The sequence below is a fragment of the Camelus ferus genome, chromosome 10, assembly GCF_009834535.1.
Source record: "Camelus ferus isolate YT-003-E chromosome 10, BCGSAC_Cfer_1.0, whole genome shotgun sequence".
Classification (NCBI taxonomy): Eukaryota; Metazoa; Chordata; class Mammalia; order Artiodactyla; family Camelidae; genus Camelus; species Camelus ferus.
Genome location: NC_045705.1, coordinates 59,219,747 through 59,241,522, shown reverse-complemented (window position 1 = coordinate 59,241,522; position 21,776 = coordinate 59,219,747). Strand labels below are relative to the sequence as shown.

General features: G+C 36.3%; 1 protein-coding gene across 2 annotated transcripts in view; it reads right to left on the bottom strand.

Moving 5' to 3' along the window:
* Positions 1-21,776, bottom strand: part of POLD3 (DNA polymerase delta 3, accessory subunit) — a 44,646-nt gene that overhangs the window by 5,765 nt on the left and 17,105 nt on the right. Inside the window, exons 4-11 of one of the 2 annotated variants that reach the window (XM_006181583.3) lie at positions 21,251-21,290; positions 19,882-20,014; positions 15,089-15,353; positions 13,821-13,893; positions 10,713-10,878; positions 8,161-8,267; positions 2,141-2,271; positions 932-1,010 (exon numbers count right to left, since the gene is read on the bottom strand). In XM_006181583.3, coding sequence (XP_006181645.2) covers positions 932-1,010; positions 2,141-2,271; positions 8,161-8,267; positions 10,713-10,878; positions 13,821-13,893; positions 15,089-15,353; positions 19,882-20,014; positions 21,251-21,290 — 994 coding nt within the window. The remainder of the gene's footprint in view (positions 1-931; positions 1,011-2,140; positions 2,272-8,160; positions 8,268-10,712; positions 10,879-13,820; positions 13,894-15,088; positions 15,354-19,881; positions 20,015-21,250; positions 21,291-21,776) is intronic. The other variant, XM_032489350.1, reaches the window with a different exon arrangement.

Below are 21,776 nucleotides of genomic sequence, written 5' to 3'. Positions count from 1 at the left end.
AAATTTGAACCAGAAAAGGACAAACAAGAAAGAGAAAAAATACTTCTCTAGGAGAGCCAAGGTGTGGCCAGTGTCACAGGAAAGAAGAAATGACAGTTATGGGTGACCTGACTAACAGGAGGTTTAAGAGCCTCAATCTCCAAACACAAAAGACAGTTCAAGGATCTGAGCATCTCATTGGGCCTCAAACCCTAAAAGACCCACAGAAGTCGGTCAACTGTGGAAAAGGTAGAACAAGCTAAAACATGGCTGAAGAATCAACTGATGATTCAAAGCCTGAATTCTAATTCCCTGTAGGCCTGCATAAAAAGCACAATGCTGTTCCCTAACATGGCTTACAAACACACACAAAGGAAGTGATCTCCCAGTCATACGTCTCTAGAAAACAAGTGGGACGAAATACCAAGAAGACTCTTGACACTCTTCAGAGTCCAATCATCTGTAGGAACTTCTTTTCCATTGTTCAGATGTATAAAACAAACATTCAAAAAAAAAAAAAAAACCCAGAAATGTTTCTCAATGTCTATGAAAACATTTAAAACTGGCATGTGGTTTCCCTCTTGAAAGTGTTTTATTTTAGATGTATGACCTCACCTGAAGCTTCACAACAACCCCACATATAGGCAACATGGATATTTTCCCTCCATGCCACAGGTCAAGAAACCCCCATCAAAGGTGATGGGACTTTTATCCAAGATCTCAAGGCTTCTTTTTACAGCGTATGGCCCAAACAGGAACCCAGGTGTTCTGACTTTGGTTGCAGTGTTCTCTAAATTCTACTCAAAGTGTGGGCCACAAGCAAGCAGCATATAGCATCACTTGGTGATGAGTCATGTGCACATTGAAGTTTGGGCATCTTGCTCTGTAAGGGATTAAGGTGCTCTATGGTAATAACTCTCTCTCTGGATTTGGAGCCCCAGATTTTTCTTACCCATGCAGCCCTCCTCATCCACAAAGACTTTAGATTTTAGCACACGCTTTCGTTTTTTTTTGTTTTCTCCACTTGAGCTCTAAAAGATCAAAGGAAACAACATTAAATTGACCAATGAAGCAATAGAGAAAAATAATAAAATCTTTTTAATCTATAATAATTACTTCCAGTACTCCATGATAAAAAGTTGAACAAGGAATTTTATACATTTCCTCTTAGGGAACCAGCCCAACCACATGGACAAGTTATGCTCATTGTATGTGCAGGCCTGTTACTCCATTGTTTGTGAGAAGAAAAACAGTATGTTGAACAAAGAACTGTTCATTCAGTCAACAAACTTGTTGAGTAGTGTAGGCATCACAGTTAAAAAGGACCAATAAGACAAGAGCCTTAGTGGAGGAGAGACAAGGAAAAAGACCATGGCAATACCCTGCGGTAAGGGCTTTAATACAAGGCCACAGCAGATATTATGGAAACACAAAGGGAAGGGCCCCTAAACCAGACCACAGGTCTCCACAGCACCCACCCTTGCTCTAGATACCTGCTCATTCAGCCTCAACACTGCAACTTTACCACCATCAAATTTTGTCTCAAACAGGTATTATACCAATTTCCTTTTTTCTCTACTGGTCTTTCACCCCATTTTCTCTTCAGCTAGTGAGGAAATTAGTACAAAATTTAGATAGTCTGTAAGACAATAAATTAAGGAAAACTAATAGTCATAAAGGAAAAAAACACCCACCCATCTTTTAACCCTTCATTACACTAACAGATGCTGACAAGATGCAGGTGAAAATCACTGAAAACCGTATTTCTCCATTTGCAGCCCTTTCTAGAAGAGCAACAAATGTGCATAGTTGTTTGTTCTACTCTTTCACACACTCTGCTCTGCTGCAAGACTTCATTTTGCACAAAGCCAACAGAAGTTGGGTAGCACAGCTGCCCTGAAGCTGGAGGTCATGAAAAACAAAAGAGCTCCCAGGACTGACCTCTGTTACATTCCTGAGATGACACCCTATGGCTGAACTCCCACTTCAGGTAAGAAGAGAGGACATGCCCGCTCTGCACCACCTTTAGGAGAGCTGAATGCGACAGGAGGCAACTACTGGCACGTGTGAAGGGTACAGCGGCAAACTAGTTTAGCAGAGCAGCTTTATCCTTGGTCAATGAAAGACACATGGAAAGGCAGCCATCCCAGTAAAGCTGTACCTTGACAGAAGGAGGCTCTGGCTCGGTCTTCGGCAGTGGTTCAGGAGATGGAGAAGCAGGAGGAGGTGGGGAAGCAGGAGGAGGTGGGGATGGTGACTCGGCTTCATACGCCCCAGGAGAGTCTGGTATGACTGAAATAAGGAAACAAGCTTAGATAAGAGAACTACGGCAGTATCTGGTACGATGCCTTCTCCACGGACTCTTTACACTTCCATGTCTAGCAAAGCACATTTTGCAAGCAGTAATTCATGATAACCAAGGACTCTGCAGTTATATATCTTTAAAACACACATTTTATTAATTTTCATACAAAGAGAAACAGAATCAAGAATTATTAAAGCTAGAATGTACCTTAAAGATCATCTGAGCTAAGCTTCTAATTTTACAGATAAGTCAGGGTATAAAGTTATTTTACAAATATCCACTGTTCATCTACCATGTGTCATCTATTCCACTTACATTATTTCACTTTATCCTCACAGAAAACAAGAGACAAATTACTATTATTCACACGTTAGAGATGCGTAAACAGAGGTTCAGAGATGTTAATTAACTTGCTGGGGTCACAGAGTTTGCAATTGAGGCAGGAGGTTTTAAACCCCAGTTACTCTGATTCCACAGCCTTACTATTCCAACTATATCATGCCGCCTTACCATTCAGGGCCAGACATTTTCTCTTAATATCAAGTAAGTGGAGATAATCCTCAGATTATACCAAATGCGAGTACCTTTCATCTGAAGACATCCATTACAAATATATTTAAAATACACCAATGCATCAACCATTCCTTATGCTTATGTCATTAAAAATCTACTGAGGGAGAATGTTTGGCTTGATAATAAAGACTAAGGCAGACAGACATGGATACTAGCATACGAATACGGGCAAGTCTTTTTTAAATCCCTTTGAACGTCAGTTGTATAAAACAGAAATAATAGTAATAGTGATTCTGTGACGTGATCTAAGGATTATTAGCAGTCACCTAAGATGTTTGTTAGACTGAAATTTTCCAGTTGATACTAAGAACATAACTTCGGGGGTTGGGGAATCATCTTTGAAATGATGATCACAATTATCGTTCTAACTAAGACCTGCTTATTAATATGTTGTCTGGGAAGTACTTCAAGTGATTGCCTCTCCCATGAGACTTGTTTTGCTACACTGAGATAGGCAAAAAGGAATATTTTAAGGAAAGAAATATCACTATAGAAGTGGTACCACCTGAGAAGAGAGCCACCAGGAAAATTCCATCATTTCTGAATAGTTCCAGAAACAGTGATCTTAGTAGAAGGCCCATGAGAGAAAGTGAAAATCCTCAGCTGACCTATTGCTTAGTCACCACAAGAAATTACTGGTCAAGGGACTGGGTAGCTGCCTAGCCTCACCTGCTCCCTGAATCTCCTGGCTGTATTCAAATTCTTAGCACAAGTCTTGGATCTGAAATTCTCCCAACTGATTTAGGTCAGTGTTAAAAATTATGACAGTGAGGGGTTCAAGGCCAAATGAACTAAAAGGTGAAGCAGAACAGAAGCCAAGAAACAATAAATTATACACTTCAATTATGAAATGGGCCCCACAACTTTATAAGCTCTAGAAAACAACAGACAGAAACATAAAAGGAAAGTGGTCCAGCTATTTATTAACCATCTCTGGGAGGCTAGAACATGATGGGAGCTCAAGCAAGCAAAAGTCAAGTCAAACCACAGAACCATAAGCACCTATTTTTCTGAAGGTATAGCTATTAAGAAAGCTGTGTCACAATGTGTTACAGTGGTAGAAGGAAAGTTTATGCAGTGAGGACGCCAAAGAAAAGGAATTTTGAGTACTCACAGTAATAAATTTATGAGTTCTTATTCTATTTCCAGTTCTGTAACGACTTGTTTTAACTAAGGAAAACACATAATCCCAAGCAGCACCCTCTAAGACCCTTCTCACTGTGCTATATGGAACTGATTATCTATTTCCCCCCTTCAGACTCTAAGCTACATACAGGCAGAGGTACCACGATTTCTCTGGCATTGGATAGAGTAACAATTTTTTTTTTAATAAAGGAAAAGAATTATTTTCTGAACTAAATTTGGGATGAGGGGAGTTCTAGGTCAAGGAAGATTTGGTATATACCTCCTTCTCCCTTCCACATACCCGCAAAGAGAAACAACGATAAAAAAGAAATGAAATGTTGTAATCCCCCATAATAAGGAAGAGAACATCAGAGGAGCCAAGAGCTCTTAATGAATAAGAAATTTCAAATTCCTGGAAGATGGAAGGCAGATAGGAGAAAGTTGACAAGAGAAGCATCAGTCAATTAACTGAGTCAATTAAGGAGAGGTTTATATTATAAAACTTGTATTTTATCTGATTTTTGAAATTGTGTATATGTATTACTTTGTTTAAATTTTTTTTTAATAAGGAAGAAAAGATAGGGAAAACATCTAGAACTTTCTGGGCTTTACAAATATTAGTCATTCATTTTTATAATAACCCCACAAAATCACTATTACTATTTCTGTTATACACAACTGAGATTCAAAGAGATTTTTAAAAAACTTGCCCACATTCATATGCTAGAATCCGTATCTATTTGCCTTCATCTTTATTATCAAGCCAAGCATTCTCCCTCAATAGACTTTTCGTGATATAAGCATAAGGAATGATTGATGCATTGGTGTATTTTAAATATGTTTGTAACGAATTTACAGCTCTTCATATTAAGGTACTCAAGCAGTGAAACATCACTTACCCAAGAAAGCAACCTCTGTTGAGGCAGAATTAGAACTGGGGCAAAACTAACCCAAGGGATCTAGCAATGTAACCACTGTTCATCAGTTTTCTGGAAGAGATGGGTAATTAGAATTCTTGGAAATCACTCACAGTTTCCTAGGAAATTTTTGTAACTACTTGTCTTAACCTTTAAAAAAAAGGGAGGGGGTGAGACCTTGTTGTTTATCTATCTTATATACAGTAGTTTGTGTATCTGTGTGTATATAACTGAATCACTATGCATACAACAGAAACTAACACAACAATGTAAATCAACTATACTTCAATAAAAAAAAGAATGAATACTATAGAATAACCACTCTCAAAAAAAGGGGGTTGGGTGGATGGATCATTGGCTTAACATTCTCTATAAGCAATCTGCAAGGACTACAAATGTTAGCAAAGACTGAAACATACTGGTTAAAACTACTGCTTCCTAGCAATGTAGATATCACTCTTAATGTTATTTCTTTCTGGGTCTGGCCTTTTCTTGCTTTGCAAAGAGAGTATGCAGAACTGCTAACGGTGCTTATGACTCTGCCAGAGAGAAGGAGAAAGGAACAGTCCCTTGAGTAGAGAGTTAAGGATATGAAGTTGAAGGGAATTTTCTGAGAAGGTATTTTCAAGTGCATTTACTATCATTAAATGCTTACTGAATTTCAATTGAAAAAGTGGCATGAATTAGGAAAAATAACGTTAAGCACTATCCTGACACTTTTGACACAGCATCTTATTGGATGTTCATAAAAGGGCTACCCAGTTTGTGATAACATCCCCATCTTAGAGATGAGGAAACAAGGAACTAAAGTTAAGTAATCTACTGAAAGCCACACAGTAAGTGATGGAGGCAAGATTTAAACCCAGGTCTGTCTGACTGCAAAGTCTCTGCCATTTCCTCCACTCCTATTGCTCACGTACTAACTTCTAGCTGGAGACAGCATACTGAACTAATAGCACATAATCAGTGTAACAGAAATAAAACAATAATAATTTAGAGACTATGTAAAGGTTTAAAATAAAATCCCACTGGCTTTGAGACAAAGAAGAAATTTAGGAATAAAATGGCAAAGGTTTATAAATTTAGTCAGATGCCAAAAGTTACCTTTGCCAGAGAAAAAATCTGAGAGCCTCTGCTCTATATCATCTGTTATTATAGGTTGTCCACCTCTTTCACATTTTCTCAATCCTTTCCAAACTAAATAACCCCACTCATATTTCTAATAACTTATGAGTATTATTTTTGTGAGCTAAGGATCAAACTACAGAAAATATTTCAGAAGTATGTAACGAGTGTTCAATCAACTACAGTTAATTCCTTGACTTAGAGCTGACTCCTTCACTAATACTAGAGTATCCAGTTTACTTTTTAAATGTCCATTAGGCAGATGGCTTCAAAGACTTTTCTAGAATCTTCCCCAAGTTCTTCTCCTGGTTGGAATTAGGAAAGGCTGTTTCAGTTAGCATACATTCTTAAGTTATTTCCTAAGTTATTTTCCCATGTGTCTGCATGGAGTTGCCTCTATTTCCTTAACTCTTAACCTGTCAGAATGTTTCTTGATGGTTCTTGTTTCATCCACACATTTGGGGATCTTCTGTTCTGCAGTCTTGGTTAAAGCATTTTGATAAATGACATGGGATGAGTATACAGCAACTGTCCCACTGGGATGCTCACAATACCTTATCCCTATCCATTCCAGTCACTGAAAACCCTAAATCCATGGAAGAGTCAAAGATGTATGTCTGAGGTGGGAGGGTATAGCTCAAAGTGGTAGAGCATATGCTTAGCATGCACGAGGTCCTAGGTTCAATACCCAATACCTCTTAAAAAAAAAAAGTAAATAAATAAACCTAATTACCTCCCTCCCTCACTTAAAAAAAATTTCTTTCTGCCACAGACATATTCAACTTCCTTGTATTATTTCTTAGGTCTGTTCATTTCCTTTGCATTACTGTCATCTATATATATAATTTGTTTCTTCACTTGGGCTAATACCCGCCCCCCCCCCCCACTTTTGGGGAAAACTCTGTTACCATTTTCAGTGCTTCTTATAGCAGTTTCCGGTAAGAGTAGAGTCTAAGAAGTTTAGCTTCGTTCTTCAACAGCATAGCAGGTTCCTTTTTTTGCATTCAATTTTCTCCTTTAATCTCTTTTAACGTCAGTTTGTTTGCTTTTGTCTACCTTTATGTGATGCTGAATCCCTTTGGACAAGAGTTCCCCCGGGCATTACCTAAAATGTTTTATACTCATTATGCCATGAATTCATGGAGAATCAATCACAGCAGCTCAAGCTTTTCACCACTGGTTCTCAAAGCAGGCTTTTCAGGGTCAAAGTCATCTGGCATGTCAGTTCAACCCAGATATCTTTCTCTTTAGCCTCCTTCTTTTTCTGTACTTTCATTTACACAATTTGGGAATAGATCTTGGCTCTCAGAATACTTGGTATTCTTTTAACAGGCACATTAATTTTTCAGGCGCAAATCCTGCCCTTATTCTGTTCACTTATCTTACAACAGTGTCCACAACCTAAAACTGGGGGTCCACGGTGTCATTCCCTTTCAACAATGACACTGCAGATTCTTCATCCTAGTATGTTTTACTTATGTGGTACAAACCACCACCAATACCCTTGATGCTGCAATATCATCCATTTTATAAGATTCACATGAGGTAGCCAAAGGAATAATTCTATTTTATTTTTTAAAAAAGAAAATGTCTTTGATAATAAATATAATAATAATCCTTATTTTCTTTCCCTTTGTACTTCTTATTTTGGCAAATTACCAGATTATGGTTCTTATCAAAAGGTTAAAATAGATTTTAAACAGAAATAGGTACTATATGTCTCTCAATGCTAGGATTACTTCTGTGACCCATAATAAGTAACTTTTTAGCTCCTGGGCTAAAATCATCATAATAATAATTGACCCTTCTGTGGACTGAATGAATGTTTGTGTCTTCCCCCAAAATTCATATGTTGAAGCCCTAATCCCCAAAATGATAGTATTTAGAGGTGGGACCTCTGGGAGATAATTACGTCATGAGGACAGAGCCCTCATGAATGAGACTGGAGGCATGAGAGGGGTGATTTCTCTATGTGAGGATTCAGCAAGAAGGTGTCCTACAAATGAGGAAGAGAGCTCTCACCTGATTTTGGACTTCTCAGCCTTTAGAACCGTTGTTTAAACTTCCCAGTCTACAGTATTTTTGGAGCCCAAACTGAGACAACCCCACTAACCAAAAATTAATAGCACTGCCCACCTTCATCTTCGCTGCTATCAGACTCAGGAAGTTTGATTCTTCTCCTCTTCTTTTTCATGTTTTCAGTTTCTTTTGTCTCATCATCAGAAAACTCCACTTGCTTCCTCCTGTTGCCATTCAGGAATAATTTTAGCACAAAATAAAAATGTAAGTATTCATATCTCACTATGGGTCTTGCTTCGTAACTCATGATCTTAATTCCAGAGGGTAGAAAATAAGAGGTCACAATAGACCCATAAGGATTCTTTTTAAGGATAGTTTGCTAACTGACCACAACTAGGTCACTTCATGGGAGTAACCAGAATAAAAATTTTCTCTAGCTCTCTAAAGACCACTATAAGCTACTTACCAGGCTATTGAGAATTTTTCCAAATTCCTTCTTTCTTCCCTTACTGACCTTTCAATCATTCAACAAGCATTAAATAAGCAGCTACTACCTGTATACAAGGCTTTTTGCTAAACATTCATATGCAAAGATCAAGAAAATACCATGCTCTCAAGAAGATCTGGCAGGAAAAACAGATATAAATACCACTAACTATAAAATACACCGTTATAAATTTTACTGGACAAATAAACATTAAGGAACACGAGTCTTACTTTAAAACTTCAAAAGCTAAATAGAATTTTATCATATAGAAAAGGGAGACATATTTTAAAAAGAAAGAACAATATGGGCAAAGATATAGACAGAAGACTTTAAGGTGATTCTAATGACATAAAAAACCCTAGATCCATCTTGACATTATTTAGCTCCTCTATCTGGATACTCCACCACGCTATTCATTCAATCAGCAAATAACTTATTAAGGGCCTACTATTTATAGACACAAATATGTAGAAGACAGTTTTTGCTTTCAACTACCTTATTTCTTATGTAACTAAATACCAACTTATTTTTCCACCTTAAGTTAGAAAAAGAACAAATTAAACCCAAAATAAGAAAGAAATAATAAAGAGCAGAAATCAGTGAAACAGAAAATTACCAAAGGTAAAAGTTGTTACTTTTAGCAAATATTAATAAAATTAGTGAGACTTTTCACAAGATTGATTAAAAAAGAAAAGTATATATTACCAATATAAGGAATGAAAGAATGAAGAAATTTGTAGTGATACCTATAGATTCTGCAGATATAAACTCAACAACTTAGATGAATTAAATTCCTTTAAAAACACATTCAAAAATGACCCAAAAAGAATAAGAAAACTTGAATAGCTCTATTTAAAGAAATCAAAATCATAAAAATTTTCCCACAAAGAAAACTCCAAACTGGATTCACTGGTGACTTTTATCAAACTTTAAGAAAGAAACAATACATACCTTACACAATCTCTTTCAGAAAACTGAGAAGAAACTCCTCCCAACTAATTTTATGAAATGAGCATAACTTTGATACAGAAATTTGACAAAGACATTATCAGCAAAGAAAATAACTGATCTATAGTCCTTATAAATGTAGATGCAAAAAAATTCTTAACATAGTATTAGCAAATCGAATCTAGCAATACATAAGAAGAAGAAATACATCATGACTAACTGAGGTTTAGCTCAGGAATGCAAGGTTGGTTTAACACTTGAAAACTAGTCAGTGTAATTCACCACATTAACAGAAACACTATATGATGACCTCAATAAACACAGAAAAAGCATCTGTCAAAAATCAACACCCAGTCATAAAATATCTTAGCAAACTAGGAATAGAAAAGAACTATCTGAAACTGGTGAAGGGCATCTATTAAAGACACACAGTTAACATCCTATTTAGTGGTGAAATACTGAATGCATTCCTGGCAATAACCATCAACGAGTGTTGTAATGTAAAATGTCTCATGGTTGGAGACATTTTAATCCATACATATCATGTTCCTAGGAGGTGAGGCCCACTGGACAGAACTCTGACCCTCTGAAACTTCAGCATTTTGCTGACGTTTTCTAACAGAGTAGCCCCAACCTTGCCACAAAAGTCAAGTATTTCTGGGCCTATCAGTGCTGACAGTGTCCTTTAGAATTTCTTTCAACAGACTAATTCCTACCAACTATGAGGTAGTGTCTCAAATTCCTGGATTCATTTTTAACAGCTTGTGTGCGTTTTATTTTCTTTTCTAATTACATTTTACCACTTGAAAAATAAACTCATTGATATAAAAAGAAAACAAAGAACTTTTTCTCTTAAATTTCACTGGAAACAGTAACCCCTCATTTGGCAATCTGAAGTGAAAAACAGACACACAGACAGACAATCAGGCATACTTAATGCCATGTCCACAAATATAAAATGAAGTAAAGAAGAAAAGACAATCAATTTAGATCAACAGGGCCCCCAAAACTGGCTTTGGGCTCTAAATCAACTGAATGGGCTGATTCCACAGTTTTGCTTCACTAGTTAAGCTATGGAGCTTCTCTGTTCATTCTAGTTATATAGCTGTATCCCTAAGGCATTAAGAAGAATTTGATACTCAACTGAAAACTGCCTGCTTGCAAATGAGCCCAAACAGACTTTCTCACCCCCAGCAGAGAAACTCTTCCCCAACAAGCAACAAAATTTTCCTACCTTTTTTTTTCCTTCTGCTGCATCTTAACAGGCTCTATATTTTTGCTAGATTTCTCCAGGCCCACAGGGGCTGCCAGCTTTGGTTCAGTGACAGAGAGTGGAGGTTGCTCCAGTTTTTTTTCTTCTTTCACTACTTGTTCTGAATCCAAATTGACTTTAAGTTTATCTATAAATAAAGTATAGCAGATGATATATAACCCCATCATGTAATATTAATCTATCATTCCTTTGACAGTTTACTAAGTGCCACATGATATATTAGAAACAGGGTCTAAAGGAATAAAAAACAGTCCCTATCCTAAAGAGCTCATGGTCTAGTCAAGAGAATATTTATCCTTTCCAACTACCACTCTAGCTGTAACTGTTTTCATTTCTGCTTCCTCCTAATCCCTCATATCACAGCCCCCAGGCCAAATGACAGTAAAGGCAGAGCTTAGAAAAAATGAATACAACTTTATGAGGTACCAACATTCTCATTTGTTAGATGAGGAAATTAAGAGTCAGAGGGATTAAAAGATGCTTCCCAAGAGTATGCAGCTGACAAATTGTGACAACAGAAAAGCATCTCCTTTTTATACTTAAGAAAATATGAAATATCTTTTTAAATAAAGAAAGATAATAGATGATGACTTTTAAATTTTGTCACCAATGCTGTATTTTTTTTTAAAAGATACAAAGCACTATGGTTTTTGTTACTGAGATTTAATTCACATATCATAAAATTTACCCTTTTACAGTGTACAATTCAGTGGTTTTTAATTGCAACAACACCACTATCCAATTTTAGAATATTTTCATCACCCTCAAAAGAAACCCTGTACCCATTAGCGTCATTCCCCAATCCATCCCTTAATAACCACTAATATACTTTCTGTCTCTATAGATTTACCTATTCTGAACATTTTATATAAATGCAGTCATACAACCTGTGGCCTTTTGTGTCTGGCTTCTTTCATTCTGTGTAACGTTCAAGGTTCATCTATGTTGTAGCATATATCAGTAATTTATTCCTTTTTATAGCTGGATAATATTCCATCAGAAAGATATACCACATATTATTTATCCATTTATCAGATGATGGACCTTTTTGGTTATTAAGAGTACTGCTATGTATGTTTGTGTACAAGTTTTTGTGTGGATATACAGTTTTAATTCACTTGAATAGATACTTTGGAGTCAAAGTGCTGGGTGACTATGTTTAATTTTTTGAAGCACTGCCACAATGTTTTTCAAAGTGAGCACATCATTTTACATTCCCCACAACAACGTATGAGGATTCAATTTCTCCACATCCTTGCCAACACTTGTTATTACCCAGCATTAAGTTTTAAATGGTTCAGGTCCCACAATCAACTCTCTTCATCCAACCCTCAAGCTTCATTTTTGTTGCAATGATCTTGTTATGTGTCAAATATAATAAAAACATTCATAATTTTAATTTAAACACTCAGTCTTAAAAAAAAATTTGTTAAATAAATCAGCTTTGTAAGCCATTCTTTGAATTAGTTGAATATTTCATTCTTTATTTTATCCAGGTTTTCCTCCTCCATTACATTCTATCGTAACATCCTGTTATTCTCTGCCTTGCAATTATAATCGTTAACTATTTTTTCTGTATTTATTTGTCTGTCTATTTCAGTAGGATATAGGGCCATAAGGGCATTTTCTCCATGGTATCACTAGTGCATAATGGTGTGAAGCACGAAGTAGGTGCTCAATAAATATTTGCTAAACACATTAATAAATAAATGTATACTTCTGTTTGGCTTTTACAATTTGCAAACAGTCACATCTTTAAGTATTTAGAAATAATAATTATTTTAAAATTCATTGTTTTTTAAGGTTATATATACATAAAAAGAGAAACAACAAATAAACATGTGGGCCTCATCAAAGTTGCCAAGAAACCACACAATCTGACTACATATAGTGGACAAATACCAGCCATGCAGCATGATCTATTTTCACAGAAGTAGGGAGTCCTCCTACACACCGTGCCTGCAATATAATCGTGCTTCCCAATAATCTGAAAGTAGCAAATTTTAAATATTTTTTCAGAACATAAAAATGTTCCCTGATAGGTTTTATGGCAAATAAAAAAACTATTACCCTAACCTGTCCTATACCAATTTGAACATCACAGAAAAGCAGATTTCTGACTTATTTTGCTTGCGTAGGCATGTGACAAAATGCTTCCCACAAAATCTTTGTAAAATTGATGCTCCAAGAAGTGTGTCATAATTACCCTGCAACTCCTGCATTCTTCCTCGTATTCTGGCCACATACTCTCAGGGAATGTGTACTTGATATGAGAAATATGGAAATATGTGATTATTAGTTCTTTGTGGAAGAATTCTTTTTTTTTTTTCCTTTTTTAAAATTTGCTTTCTTTTTTATTGAAGTATAGTCAGTTTACAATGTTATGTCAGTTTCTGGTGTACAGCATGATGTTCTCTAGTCATACATATACAATCATACATTCATTTTCATATTCTTTTTCTATATGAAAGTATTCTTATCTAAATTTTTTTTAAATAAAGGAGATCTGCTTCCCCAAAAAGTAAATGCTTTTAAATGGCCATTACCACTTGGGCCCTTCTAATTCATACTGAGGTTTAGTTCATTACTATAAGTAATCTGCAAAAATAACTAAAGAAAGGCAAAAAATTTGTTTTTGTAGCCCCTTGGGAAATGGAGTTAACAATGGTCACACCAGGCAAACTGACCCCAGCATCCACTATATTAACCCCAACAATACACTGCTTAACCAGGTAGCCTCCCTCTTATTTTAATCACCCACTTTTAAGAACCCTACAAAACAAATGTTTAATTCTCTTTTCAAGGCATGAAGTAAAAATGAGAATACGCAAACTACCCTCCAAGAGATCTAAACTGAGCTCAGCTCACCTTGTAAAATCCACTGTCCCAGTTGGTTACGTTCAGCAATTTATAGGTCAGTAGACTGTAAATTTATGTTAAGATGCAGGAATGTTACTTGGTAGTGTGTTAAATGGGTAAAAACTGGACAAAGTCGCTTTCACCTCAGATATAACAAGTGATTATATTAAAATTCATGTATTAGTCAAAAGAAGGTAAGAACATACTTACTCATAGCAGCTTTTCCAAAAAAATTGCTTATCATATTCCCTTTCCCTGGTGCCTTGTTGCCTGCCGAAGATGCCTAAAAGCATGGAAAAGAAAATACACATGACTTTTTTTCTCTAGTGTTTAGGCTGTTCTTCAAGTCACGGTCTCTTCCACAAAAATCTCTTCAACAGCAGAGCACACTATCATGATCGTACAGTCTCTACAGTATCATGCCAAAATGTGTAGGTGTTAGATACAAGAACAAATCCAGACCAGACAATACCTGGAGTAAATCTCCAAAGCTTAGTTCCTCATAGTTCTTATAAAATTATTATCCATGAATGCACCTAAACTTTTCTTGAGTATGTTTAAAAACTACTTAGCTTGACAGAATTAAAACAGATCAGAAGCAGTACACAATCAGGAAAGACCTCCAAAACATTACATTTGTAACCACTGTAAGTGGAACGGAATGCTGGCTCCACCACTTAGAGCAATATGACATCCAGGCATATTACTTAACAAATCTAAGCTTCAGTTTCACCACATACAAAATGGAGACGATAATATCTCCCTCACAGAATTGATTAGAGGATTTAAACAAAGATCAAACTACTGGCACACAGAAGTCCTATAGATGCCAGCGTCTTCTGTCTACCTCTCCTCTCCTCTCCTCTCCCAAAGTGGAAGCTTTAAAAAGACAACGAAAGTAATGATACTAGTGACAATAATTATGCTTTCTAGATTATTTTTAATAGTTATCTTAATGAGACTTTTCTTAAGTCAATGCCCAGATCAATGTGTTTTAAGTCAATGTTCAGATGACTGAACAATAAAAAAAAACTAAGGAAAGTGAATGAAGGAAAACAACAAGAACTCATAAAATAGAATGAGAAGGTTAAATATACTAGGAAGGCAGGCATACGTGGCAAACCCCAGAATGTAAGATGTTGCCAAATGACATACTGCTAATATGCAATTCTTTGTAGTTTACAGTTTCAAGATGTTCTCACATGCATTATTTCAATTGGGTCTCACAACAATCCTGTCATGTGTACAGGGCAAGCATTACATTTTACAGGAGAATCTGAAGCTTGGTAAGAAGTATTACCAAAAGAAAAAGGACTACTTACGGTGAGAGTATCAAGAATTAAAGGATTTAAACTAAACTAGAAAAATCAGAACTAAATATCAGAACCTTGTGAATTAAACTACTACCACTGGAATTATGAAGTGCTTTTCTAGTTACCTACTCTGGACAGTAAAAGCATATCTTAAAGAAGACTTACATTTATGACCTCTTTAGCCTCTGTTTTGGTTTCCTTGTTGGTATCTTGGGTTTTAGAAGCAGCTTTAGCAGCAAACATGCCCATAATTCCTTTGGGCTGTTGGGAACTCTGTTTGGGGACAGGTGGGCCATGACCATTGGTGGTCAACTCATTATTGGCTTGTGTCTCAGGTGATACTGGAAGATCTGACTGCTCAAACTTTTCAGAAGATGAGGATTCAGCAGGAGCTCTAGGGACTGCAGCTGCACACTGGATGGCACTAAACCTGAGGACAGATAGGTCACATTAAATTAATGTCAACTTCAAGCCGTACTTTCAAACTCTTGCTTCTTCCACACAATACTTTCTGACCCTAATACTATAAAATTAGGAAATTTTAGAACCAGAATGGATTTGAGAAATTATTTTATGCAACAAGTGCTGGAGAAAAGTGAGTGAATTATCCTAGGTTATACAACTCGTTAGTAATAGAACTAAAATTGGAAGGTGTCTTCTACCATACCATATGGAAAATTTAAAGTTAAATTTTAAAGTTTAAAATTTAAAGTTAGTAATTTCACTATCCTTGGTAAACCAAATGGTTATCTCTTGTTTTTAAAGACCTTCACCTTATAGGGCTTGATATACTATAAATATTGACTGAATCAAAATTAAGAGTTTTAAATATTAACATTTCCTGGCAACTCTCCCAGCCAGAATGGATCATGCTTGAAAATATGGAAGCAGCTGGGAACAGAGCTACTGGCTCCTATAACCTGTGGTCCTTTACAGTCATTTGTTAATAATAATTTCTAATAATCTCAACTAACAGCCCCAGACAAGTATGCCCATAGCCAAGTGAAGAAATTTGTAACAAACTTCATAGCATATTAAAGGGAACATTCATCTCTTCTTTAATCATTGTAGATGTGCCTATTTCACAAAAATCCATAATGTAATGTTCTATACTGTGAATGGGTAACCGATTCAGCCTTCTCAAATGGCTGTACTTTGCTTTAGTTTTCCAACATTTCCTAACAAAGAACAGCATTTTATTTCCCCCAGTCTTTTGCTTATTGGGGTAGTTGAGAGCTCCTTGAAGGTTAAGTGTATTATTATTCATGTTTTGTATTTCAAGTACCCAGTACAAGACCTGGCACATAGAAATACAGGTTGAATGACAGATTATTTAAGTCACTGAAAGATTATTTTAAGTCAACTTGGGGTGGGAAAAGATGGAGGTTAAGAAACTATGTGGTGATAGCAATTACATTAGAGATTAATCATGTACAGCTTCAAGATTAACTGCTAGAATAACTGGCCTAAGAAAAAAATCCCTGATAAAATCACTTGATTTCAGAAGTAACTTTAGGCTGAGCAGCCCCAAGCTAGAGCCCACAGCTCCAAAAACATTCTACTGATTTATTATGGTCCACATAGAAAGCCCCAGATTAACACAAATAGTTTGTGCATCAGAGTTCAGAACAGACGGAAATCATTTCCTTTCACCCACCAGTCTTCCTCTCTGGCCTTGCAAGGCTTCCATGTACAAGGAAAAGAGCAATGTTTTATTTCATTGACAACATCTAAAGTTGGCCCTAAGACAACTCTTTCTCCTTTTGGTCTACATTCCACACCTTAGGGTCAGGACCAGGAACTGGCAATGGGGAAGAGACCAAGTTAGGCTGGGAACATGTCTGAGAGAAGAATCTGCTCAATCCTAAAATTTCAGCTTTTTTCCTGTCACAACACTTCTTAAAACACATGAAACAATGAGTCAGATCTCACCTGGCCTGTAATTCTCAGGACTAAACACAAACTTCTTTATTAGAGATAAATTCTTCACATTTCTATAGAGGATATTTTAAGTATTTAAGAAAAGGTTTATTAAAGGGCTTCCTACTATCACATTTCTACTTGCCATGTTTATTGGTGGTCCCTATGCAAATTTCATTTTGGAGTTTTGAGTCAATTTTATTTTTGTTTGCTTACGTGCTAGATACAACAGAGTTGATTTTTAGAGCTTGACATGCCACAACTAGATTTTAAAACAGACTATTTCTTAAATCTAATAATTAATTTACATAAATACATCAGGGTGTTAATATTTTCTTATAATCCTTCCCTAAAAGACAAAAGACATAAATTATTACTCTTTAGCTGTATAATTATACTTGTGTATTTAATAAATATTGGTATGCCTACTACCTTCAAGGTTTTGAGCTAAAGAAAGAAAAGAACTAATGTCTATCATTAATTCACTCAACAATTATTTACTAAATGCTTATCATTTGCCAGGCACCATTTTGGTATATAGCGGTTAACAAAATAGACACAATCCTATTTTAACGGAACTTACAGAAATTATTTTTGGCAATTCTATTTCTATTTCTCCTCAAGGGCCCAGCTCTATCAGTTATTCCACCTCCCTCAGTATCTTCAACTATTTCCTCTTTTGCGGCTCTTTCCTAGTAATACAAGTTCAAGGCATTCTCAACTTTAAAAATGTATTTATCATCCCTTATTTTCAATTCCTTTGTAGCAAGTTACCTCCCTTTTCTCTCCATTTTACTGTCAAATTTTCTGGAAAGTTCTCTGTATTTGCTGTCTCACTTCCTTACATCCCATCTACTCAGTTGACCAGAATGTGGTCACTCCACTGAAAATGCTCTTACCACGGCCATCACTTTTCAGTTCCTATTTTACTTAGCTTCTCAGCAAGGTTTGAACTGTCATTCAGTCCCTCCTTCTGGAAACTCTTTCCTTAGTTTTAAGAACTTCATATGCTCTCATGATTTTCCTCTTACCTCTGGCTGCTCCTTTTTCTGCCCATTGCTTAAAAAATGGCTGCCACTTAAATAGTGCTTACTGTGTGCTAAGCACTGTTCTAAATGCTTTACATATATTAATTCAATTGTCTACAACCCTGAGATCGATACTATCGTTAGTTTAATTTTACTGACAAGGAAACTGAAGCAGAGAGGTTAATTTCCCCAAGGTTATCCTGCTAGTACTTGTGGCTAGAGTTTTACTTTCTGCCCTTCTTTTATTCTATACATTCTCTCTGAATGATTGTATCTATTGCTGTAGCCCAATTAATCGCCTATTTTCTCTGATTCCAAAATCTCTACCTTTACCCCAGATTTTTCTCCTTAGCTCTAGACTCACCTATCTATTGCAATGGACATCTCCACTTGGACTCCCCACAGGGTACTCAAATTCAACATGTCCAAACCCAATTCATCATTTTTCCCTCTCTCCCAAAGCCTGCTCCTCCTCATATACTCCCATTCTTAGCGATGGTACCAATACCCATCCAGCAATTCAAGCCAGAAACATGGCCATCATCCTTAACACCATCAACAGCTCCTTCCGCCAACCATGGCCCCACCATACACATTCTCCTGGTCTCTAACCACTACCATACCATCCAGTTTTTGATGGTATGACTCTAACCTTTGTACTTCTCCATCCCCAACACCATTACTGTACTTTAGATAACTGTCATCTCCACCCTGAATAACTGCAACATAACTCCTTCCTGATGGCCTTGCCATCAGATTACTCCCTTCAGATCTGTTTTCACCACTGCAGCCAAAGTGATCTTTCTGTAATGCAATTCTGATCATTTCAATCATCTATTTCAAAATCTTCAGTGGCTCCCCTGTGCCCCTGTAATAAAGTCTGAATTCCTTATCCCAGTAGTCAAATCATAGTCTGATTCCTTGTATCATTATTTCCTGCCCCTCACTTTAAGTTCCAGCCATAGAAAACTATGTGGTTCTGCACAAGCACCATGTTTTCTCTCAACCCTGTTCTTACTCTCCCACTTTCCTCTGACTACTTCTACTACGACTTCAGGCCTCAACTTAGATGTTCTGTTCAAGACGCCACCTCTGTCTTGCCCCCTCACTCCACAACCAAAAAGGCAGGGTTGCGGGGAGGATGAGTGCCCCCTACAACATCCTCCCACCCTATTACTCCCATTGTAGCACTGTCACACTGTACTGTAATTGGCCCCCATAGGACCATCAGTTTCATAAGCAGGTACTGGGCCATATCGACTCTATAGTATGTGGCACATCACACATACTCATCAGATCTTTGTTGAATTAATTCAAATTATCATCCTTAGTACCTGTCAAAGTAGTAGGTATTCAATATATGTCTGGGGATCTGGTATGAACCCTCTATACAACCTCACAAAGTAGGCATTATTATATCCAATTTAAAGATGAAGAAACCAAAGCTCAAAAGAGTTTAAATAACTTGTCCAAAGCCACCAGGCCATTAAACAACAAAGCCACAACTCAAGCCCATGACCATCAGTTTCCAAAACCAACGTGCATTATTATAGTCCATCTTCTCCCTGTGCTGTGAAAGATACAAAAAAACAAGACCCGATCCTGGCTGTGGAAGATCAACTGATTCTGGATGGAAGGTAGAGGGATATCAAATTAGGAACAGTTTTTTGAAGGACAACATTTGAACTGGTTCTTGAAGGATGAGTAGGATTTAGACAAGCAAAGACTAGAGTAAAGGAGTAAAGAGGGGGCACCACAAACATTTCTGTTGGTAATGACAGGATAAATACATGAGAAAGAGATTTATGGGGAGTCCACTGGGGTTTTCAATATGGGTTGTGGCTGCTATTTTTCACCTTATGATGTACTAATAAAACCAGGCATGTGTCTTACTGCAAGATAAATGGGGTTTTACTAGACTTGGCGTTCACTCTTAAGAGGCAGCCACTGTGTAAACATCTTACAAAACCAATTCGTAAAGAAGCCCACAAGGAACATTAAGGAGCTCACTTGCTGCAGTTCTGCAAGTTGCTTTTAAGGATGTCATAGTCGGTATTGAACAGAGGCCCACTGTCCTTTAGCATGGCTTTCTGGATGCTGTACACATGTATGCTGGCAGTCACAGCTAGCTTGGACTTCACTGCTACAAGTCAACAGGAAAAGCAGTCTGTTAATACACAAACTTCATAGCATGGTGGTGACTTTAACAAGAAACCCTGCTGCATTAAAACCATTTGTAATTTGTGGTGATCCCAAAAGCTCTAAAAGGCCAAACAGTCATATATATAGAATAATAGCAACTCTTCTGTCTGTGACAAGGACATTATGAAAGGTAGGTGGTGAGTCAGTTTTAAGTACAGTACCTGTGAGGATATCACTCATCCAGTGGACACTCAGTAAATACTAATGAATGATTGATCATACTATGATGTGTGTGTTTTTTCTTTTTTTTTTCAGTCAGGGAAGAATCTTATACTAGCATATAATTGAGGAATAACTAATTTCTGAGAAGTCTCACTTATGTAATTCAATTTTAGTTTACAAAAAAAAACTATATATAACAAAAATACTATAAACCAGATAAATCTGCAGATAAAAAACACAAAAGAACATCTTAAGAACAAATTTTAGGTTCCATGAAGGAAGGGACTAACGCCTAACTTGTTCCAAGTCTCCAGTGCCTAGTACAAAGATTGATACAGAATAGATACTCATTATGTATCTACTGGACGAATAAATCTACCATTGTCAGAATTCAGAAAGAAAATATTGGACATTTCTACTATCTTGAATACCTTAAAGTTAATTTGTAAGAAAAGGACTCCACTGGTGGGCATCTATATACAAAGTACAACAGTGCAGGTTTTGTCTTAAGACATAATCCAAGATCACATGGACCCTGACTGTTCAAAATTCCTTTGAATTGGGTAATAAAAAATAAAACAGTAGCATTAACAGTCTTGAAATGGGTAAACAAATTTAATTTAGAAGTCATACTAAGTCTTATTGACTTTAAAAAGCATTCTTCAATATTCTTCAAAAAATTGTTATGGAACACAATGCGATATTTAGAGAACACTGTCTTTTTACAGTTGATGGGATGTTCCTTATGTATTCATAAAAGGTTTTACATGTTTGTCATGAGTTTTGAAATCCTGTGGTAAAAGTGCTTTATAAATGTTAGCAGCTATTGGCCTTGAAAATAGGAAGTTAGTATAGTATCATATTTTAACATGTTTCAGAAACTACTAATAAAAGGAATATATGGCTCTTCAGTAAAACAGCTAAATATATGAGACGTTAGTGGCAGATTTTTTTTTTATTGTACCTACACTGATGCCTTAAGAGGAAAAGCTAGCTAAATTGCTAAAATACTTGCCTTCTAATTTATCTTCTCTCACTACTGCAACCTTGTGGCACTGTAAGGAAATAACACTTTATTAGTATTTAAAGTAATACAACTTGCAGTTTTAAAGTTTCCTTGCCAATAATTCAATTGTACTTGGATATAAAATTAGAAACATTAGGTACCCCTAAAAATATACTTTACAGTTTAATAGTTATACTCATTTTTAACTTTGTTACTTTAAAACTTCTCAATCAGGTTAAGGAAAGTGAGAGAGTACAGTAATACAAAAAACCCCCACAAAAACCAAACCAAACCAAAACAAAAAAAAAACAAAAAACACAGCATCTCAAATTAGTGTGAGGAAAAGAGGACTTTTTAGTAAGTGATGTTATGAGATTACTGTATAATCACATGGAACCAGATAAAAATTGGATCAATCTCTCACACTATACAATAAAATAAATTCTAAATCCATAAGAGATCTAAACATATAGAATGAAACCAGATATGCAAAAGAAAAAAATATGGGTGAATTCTTCCATAGCTAATATAATCT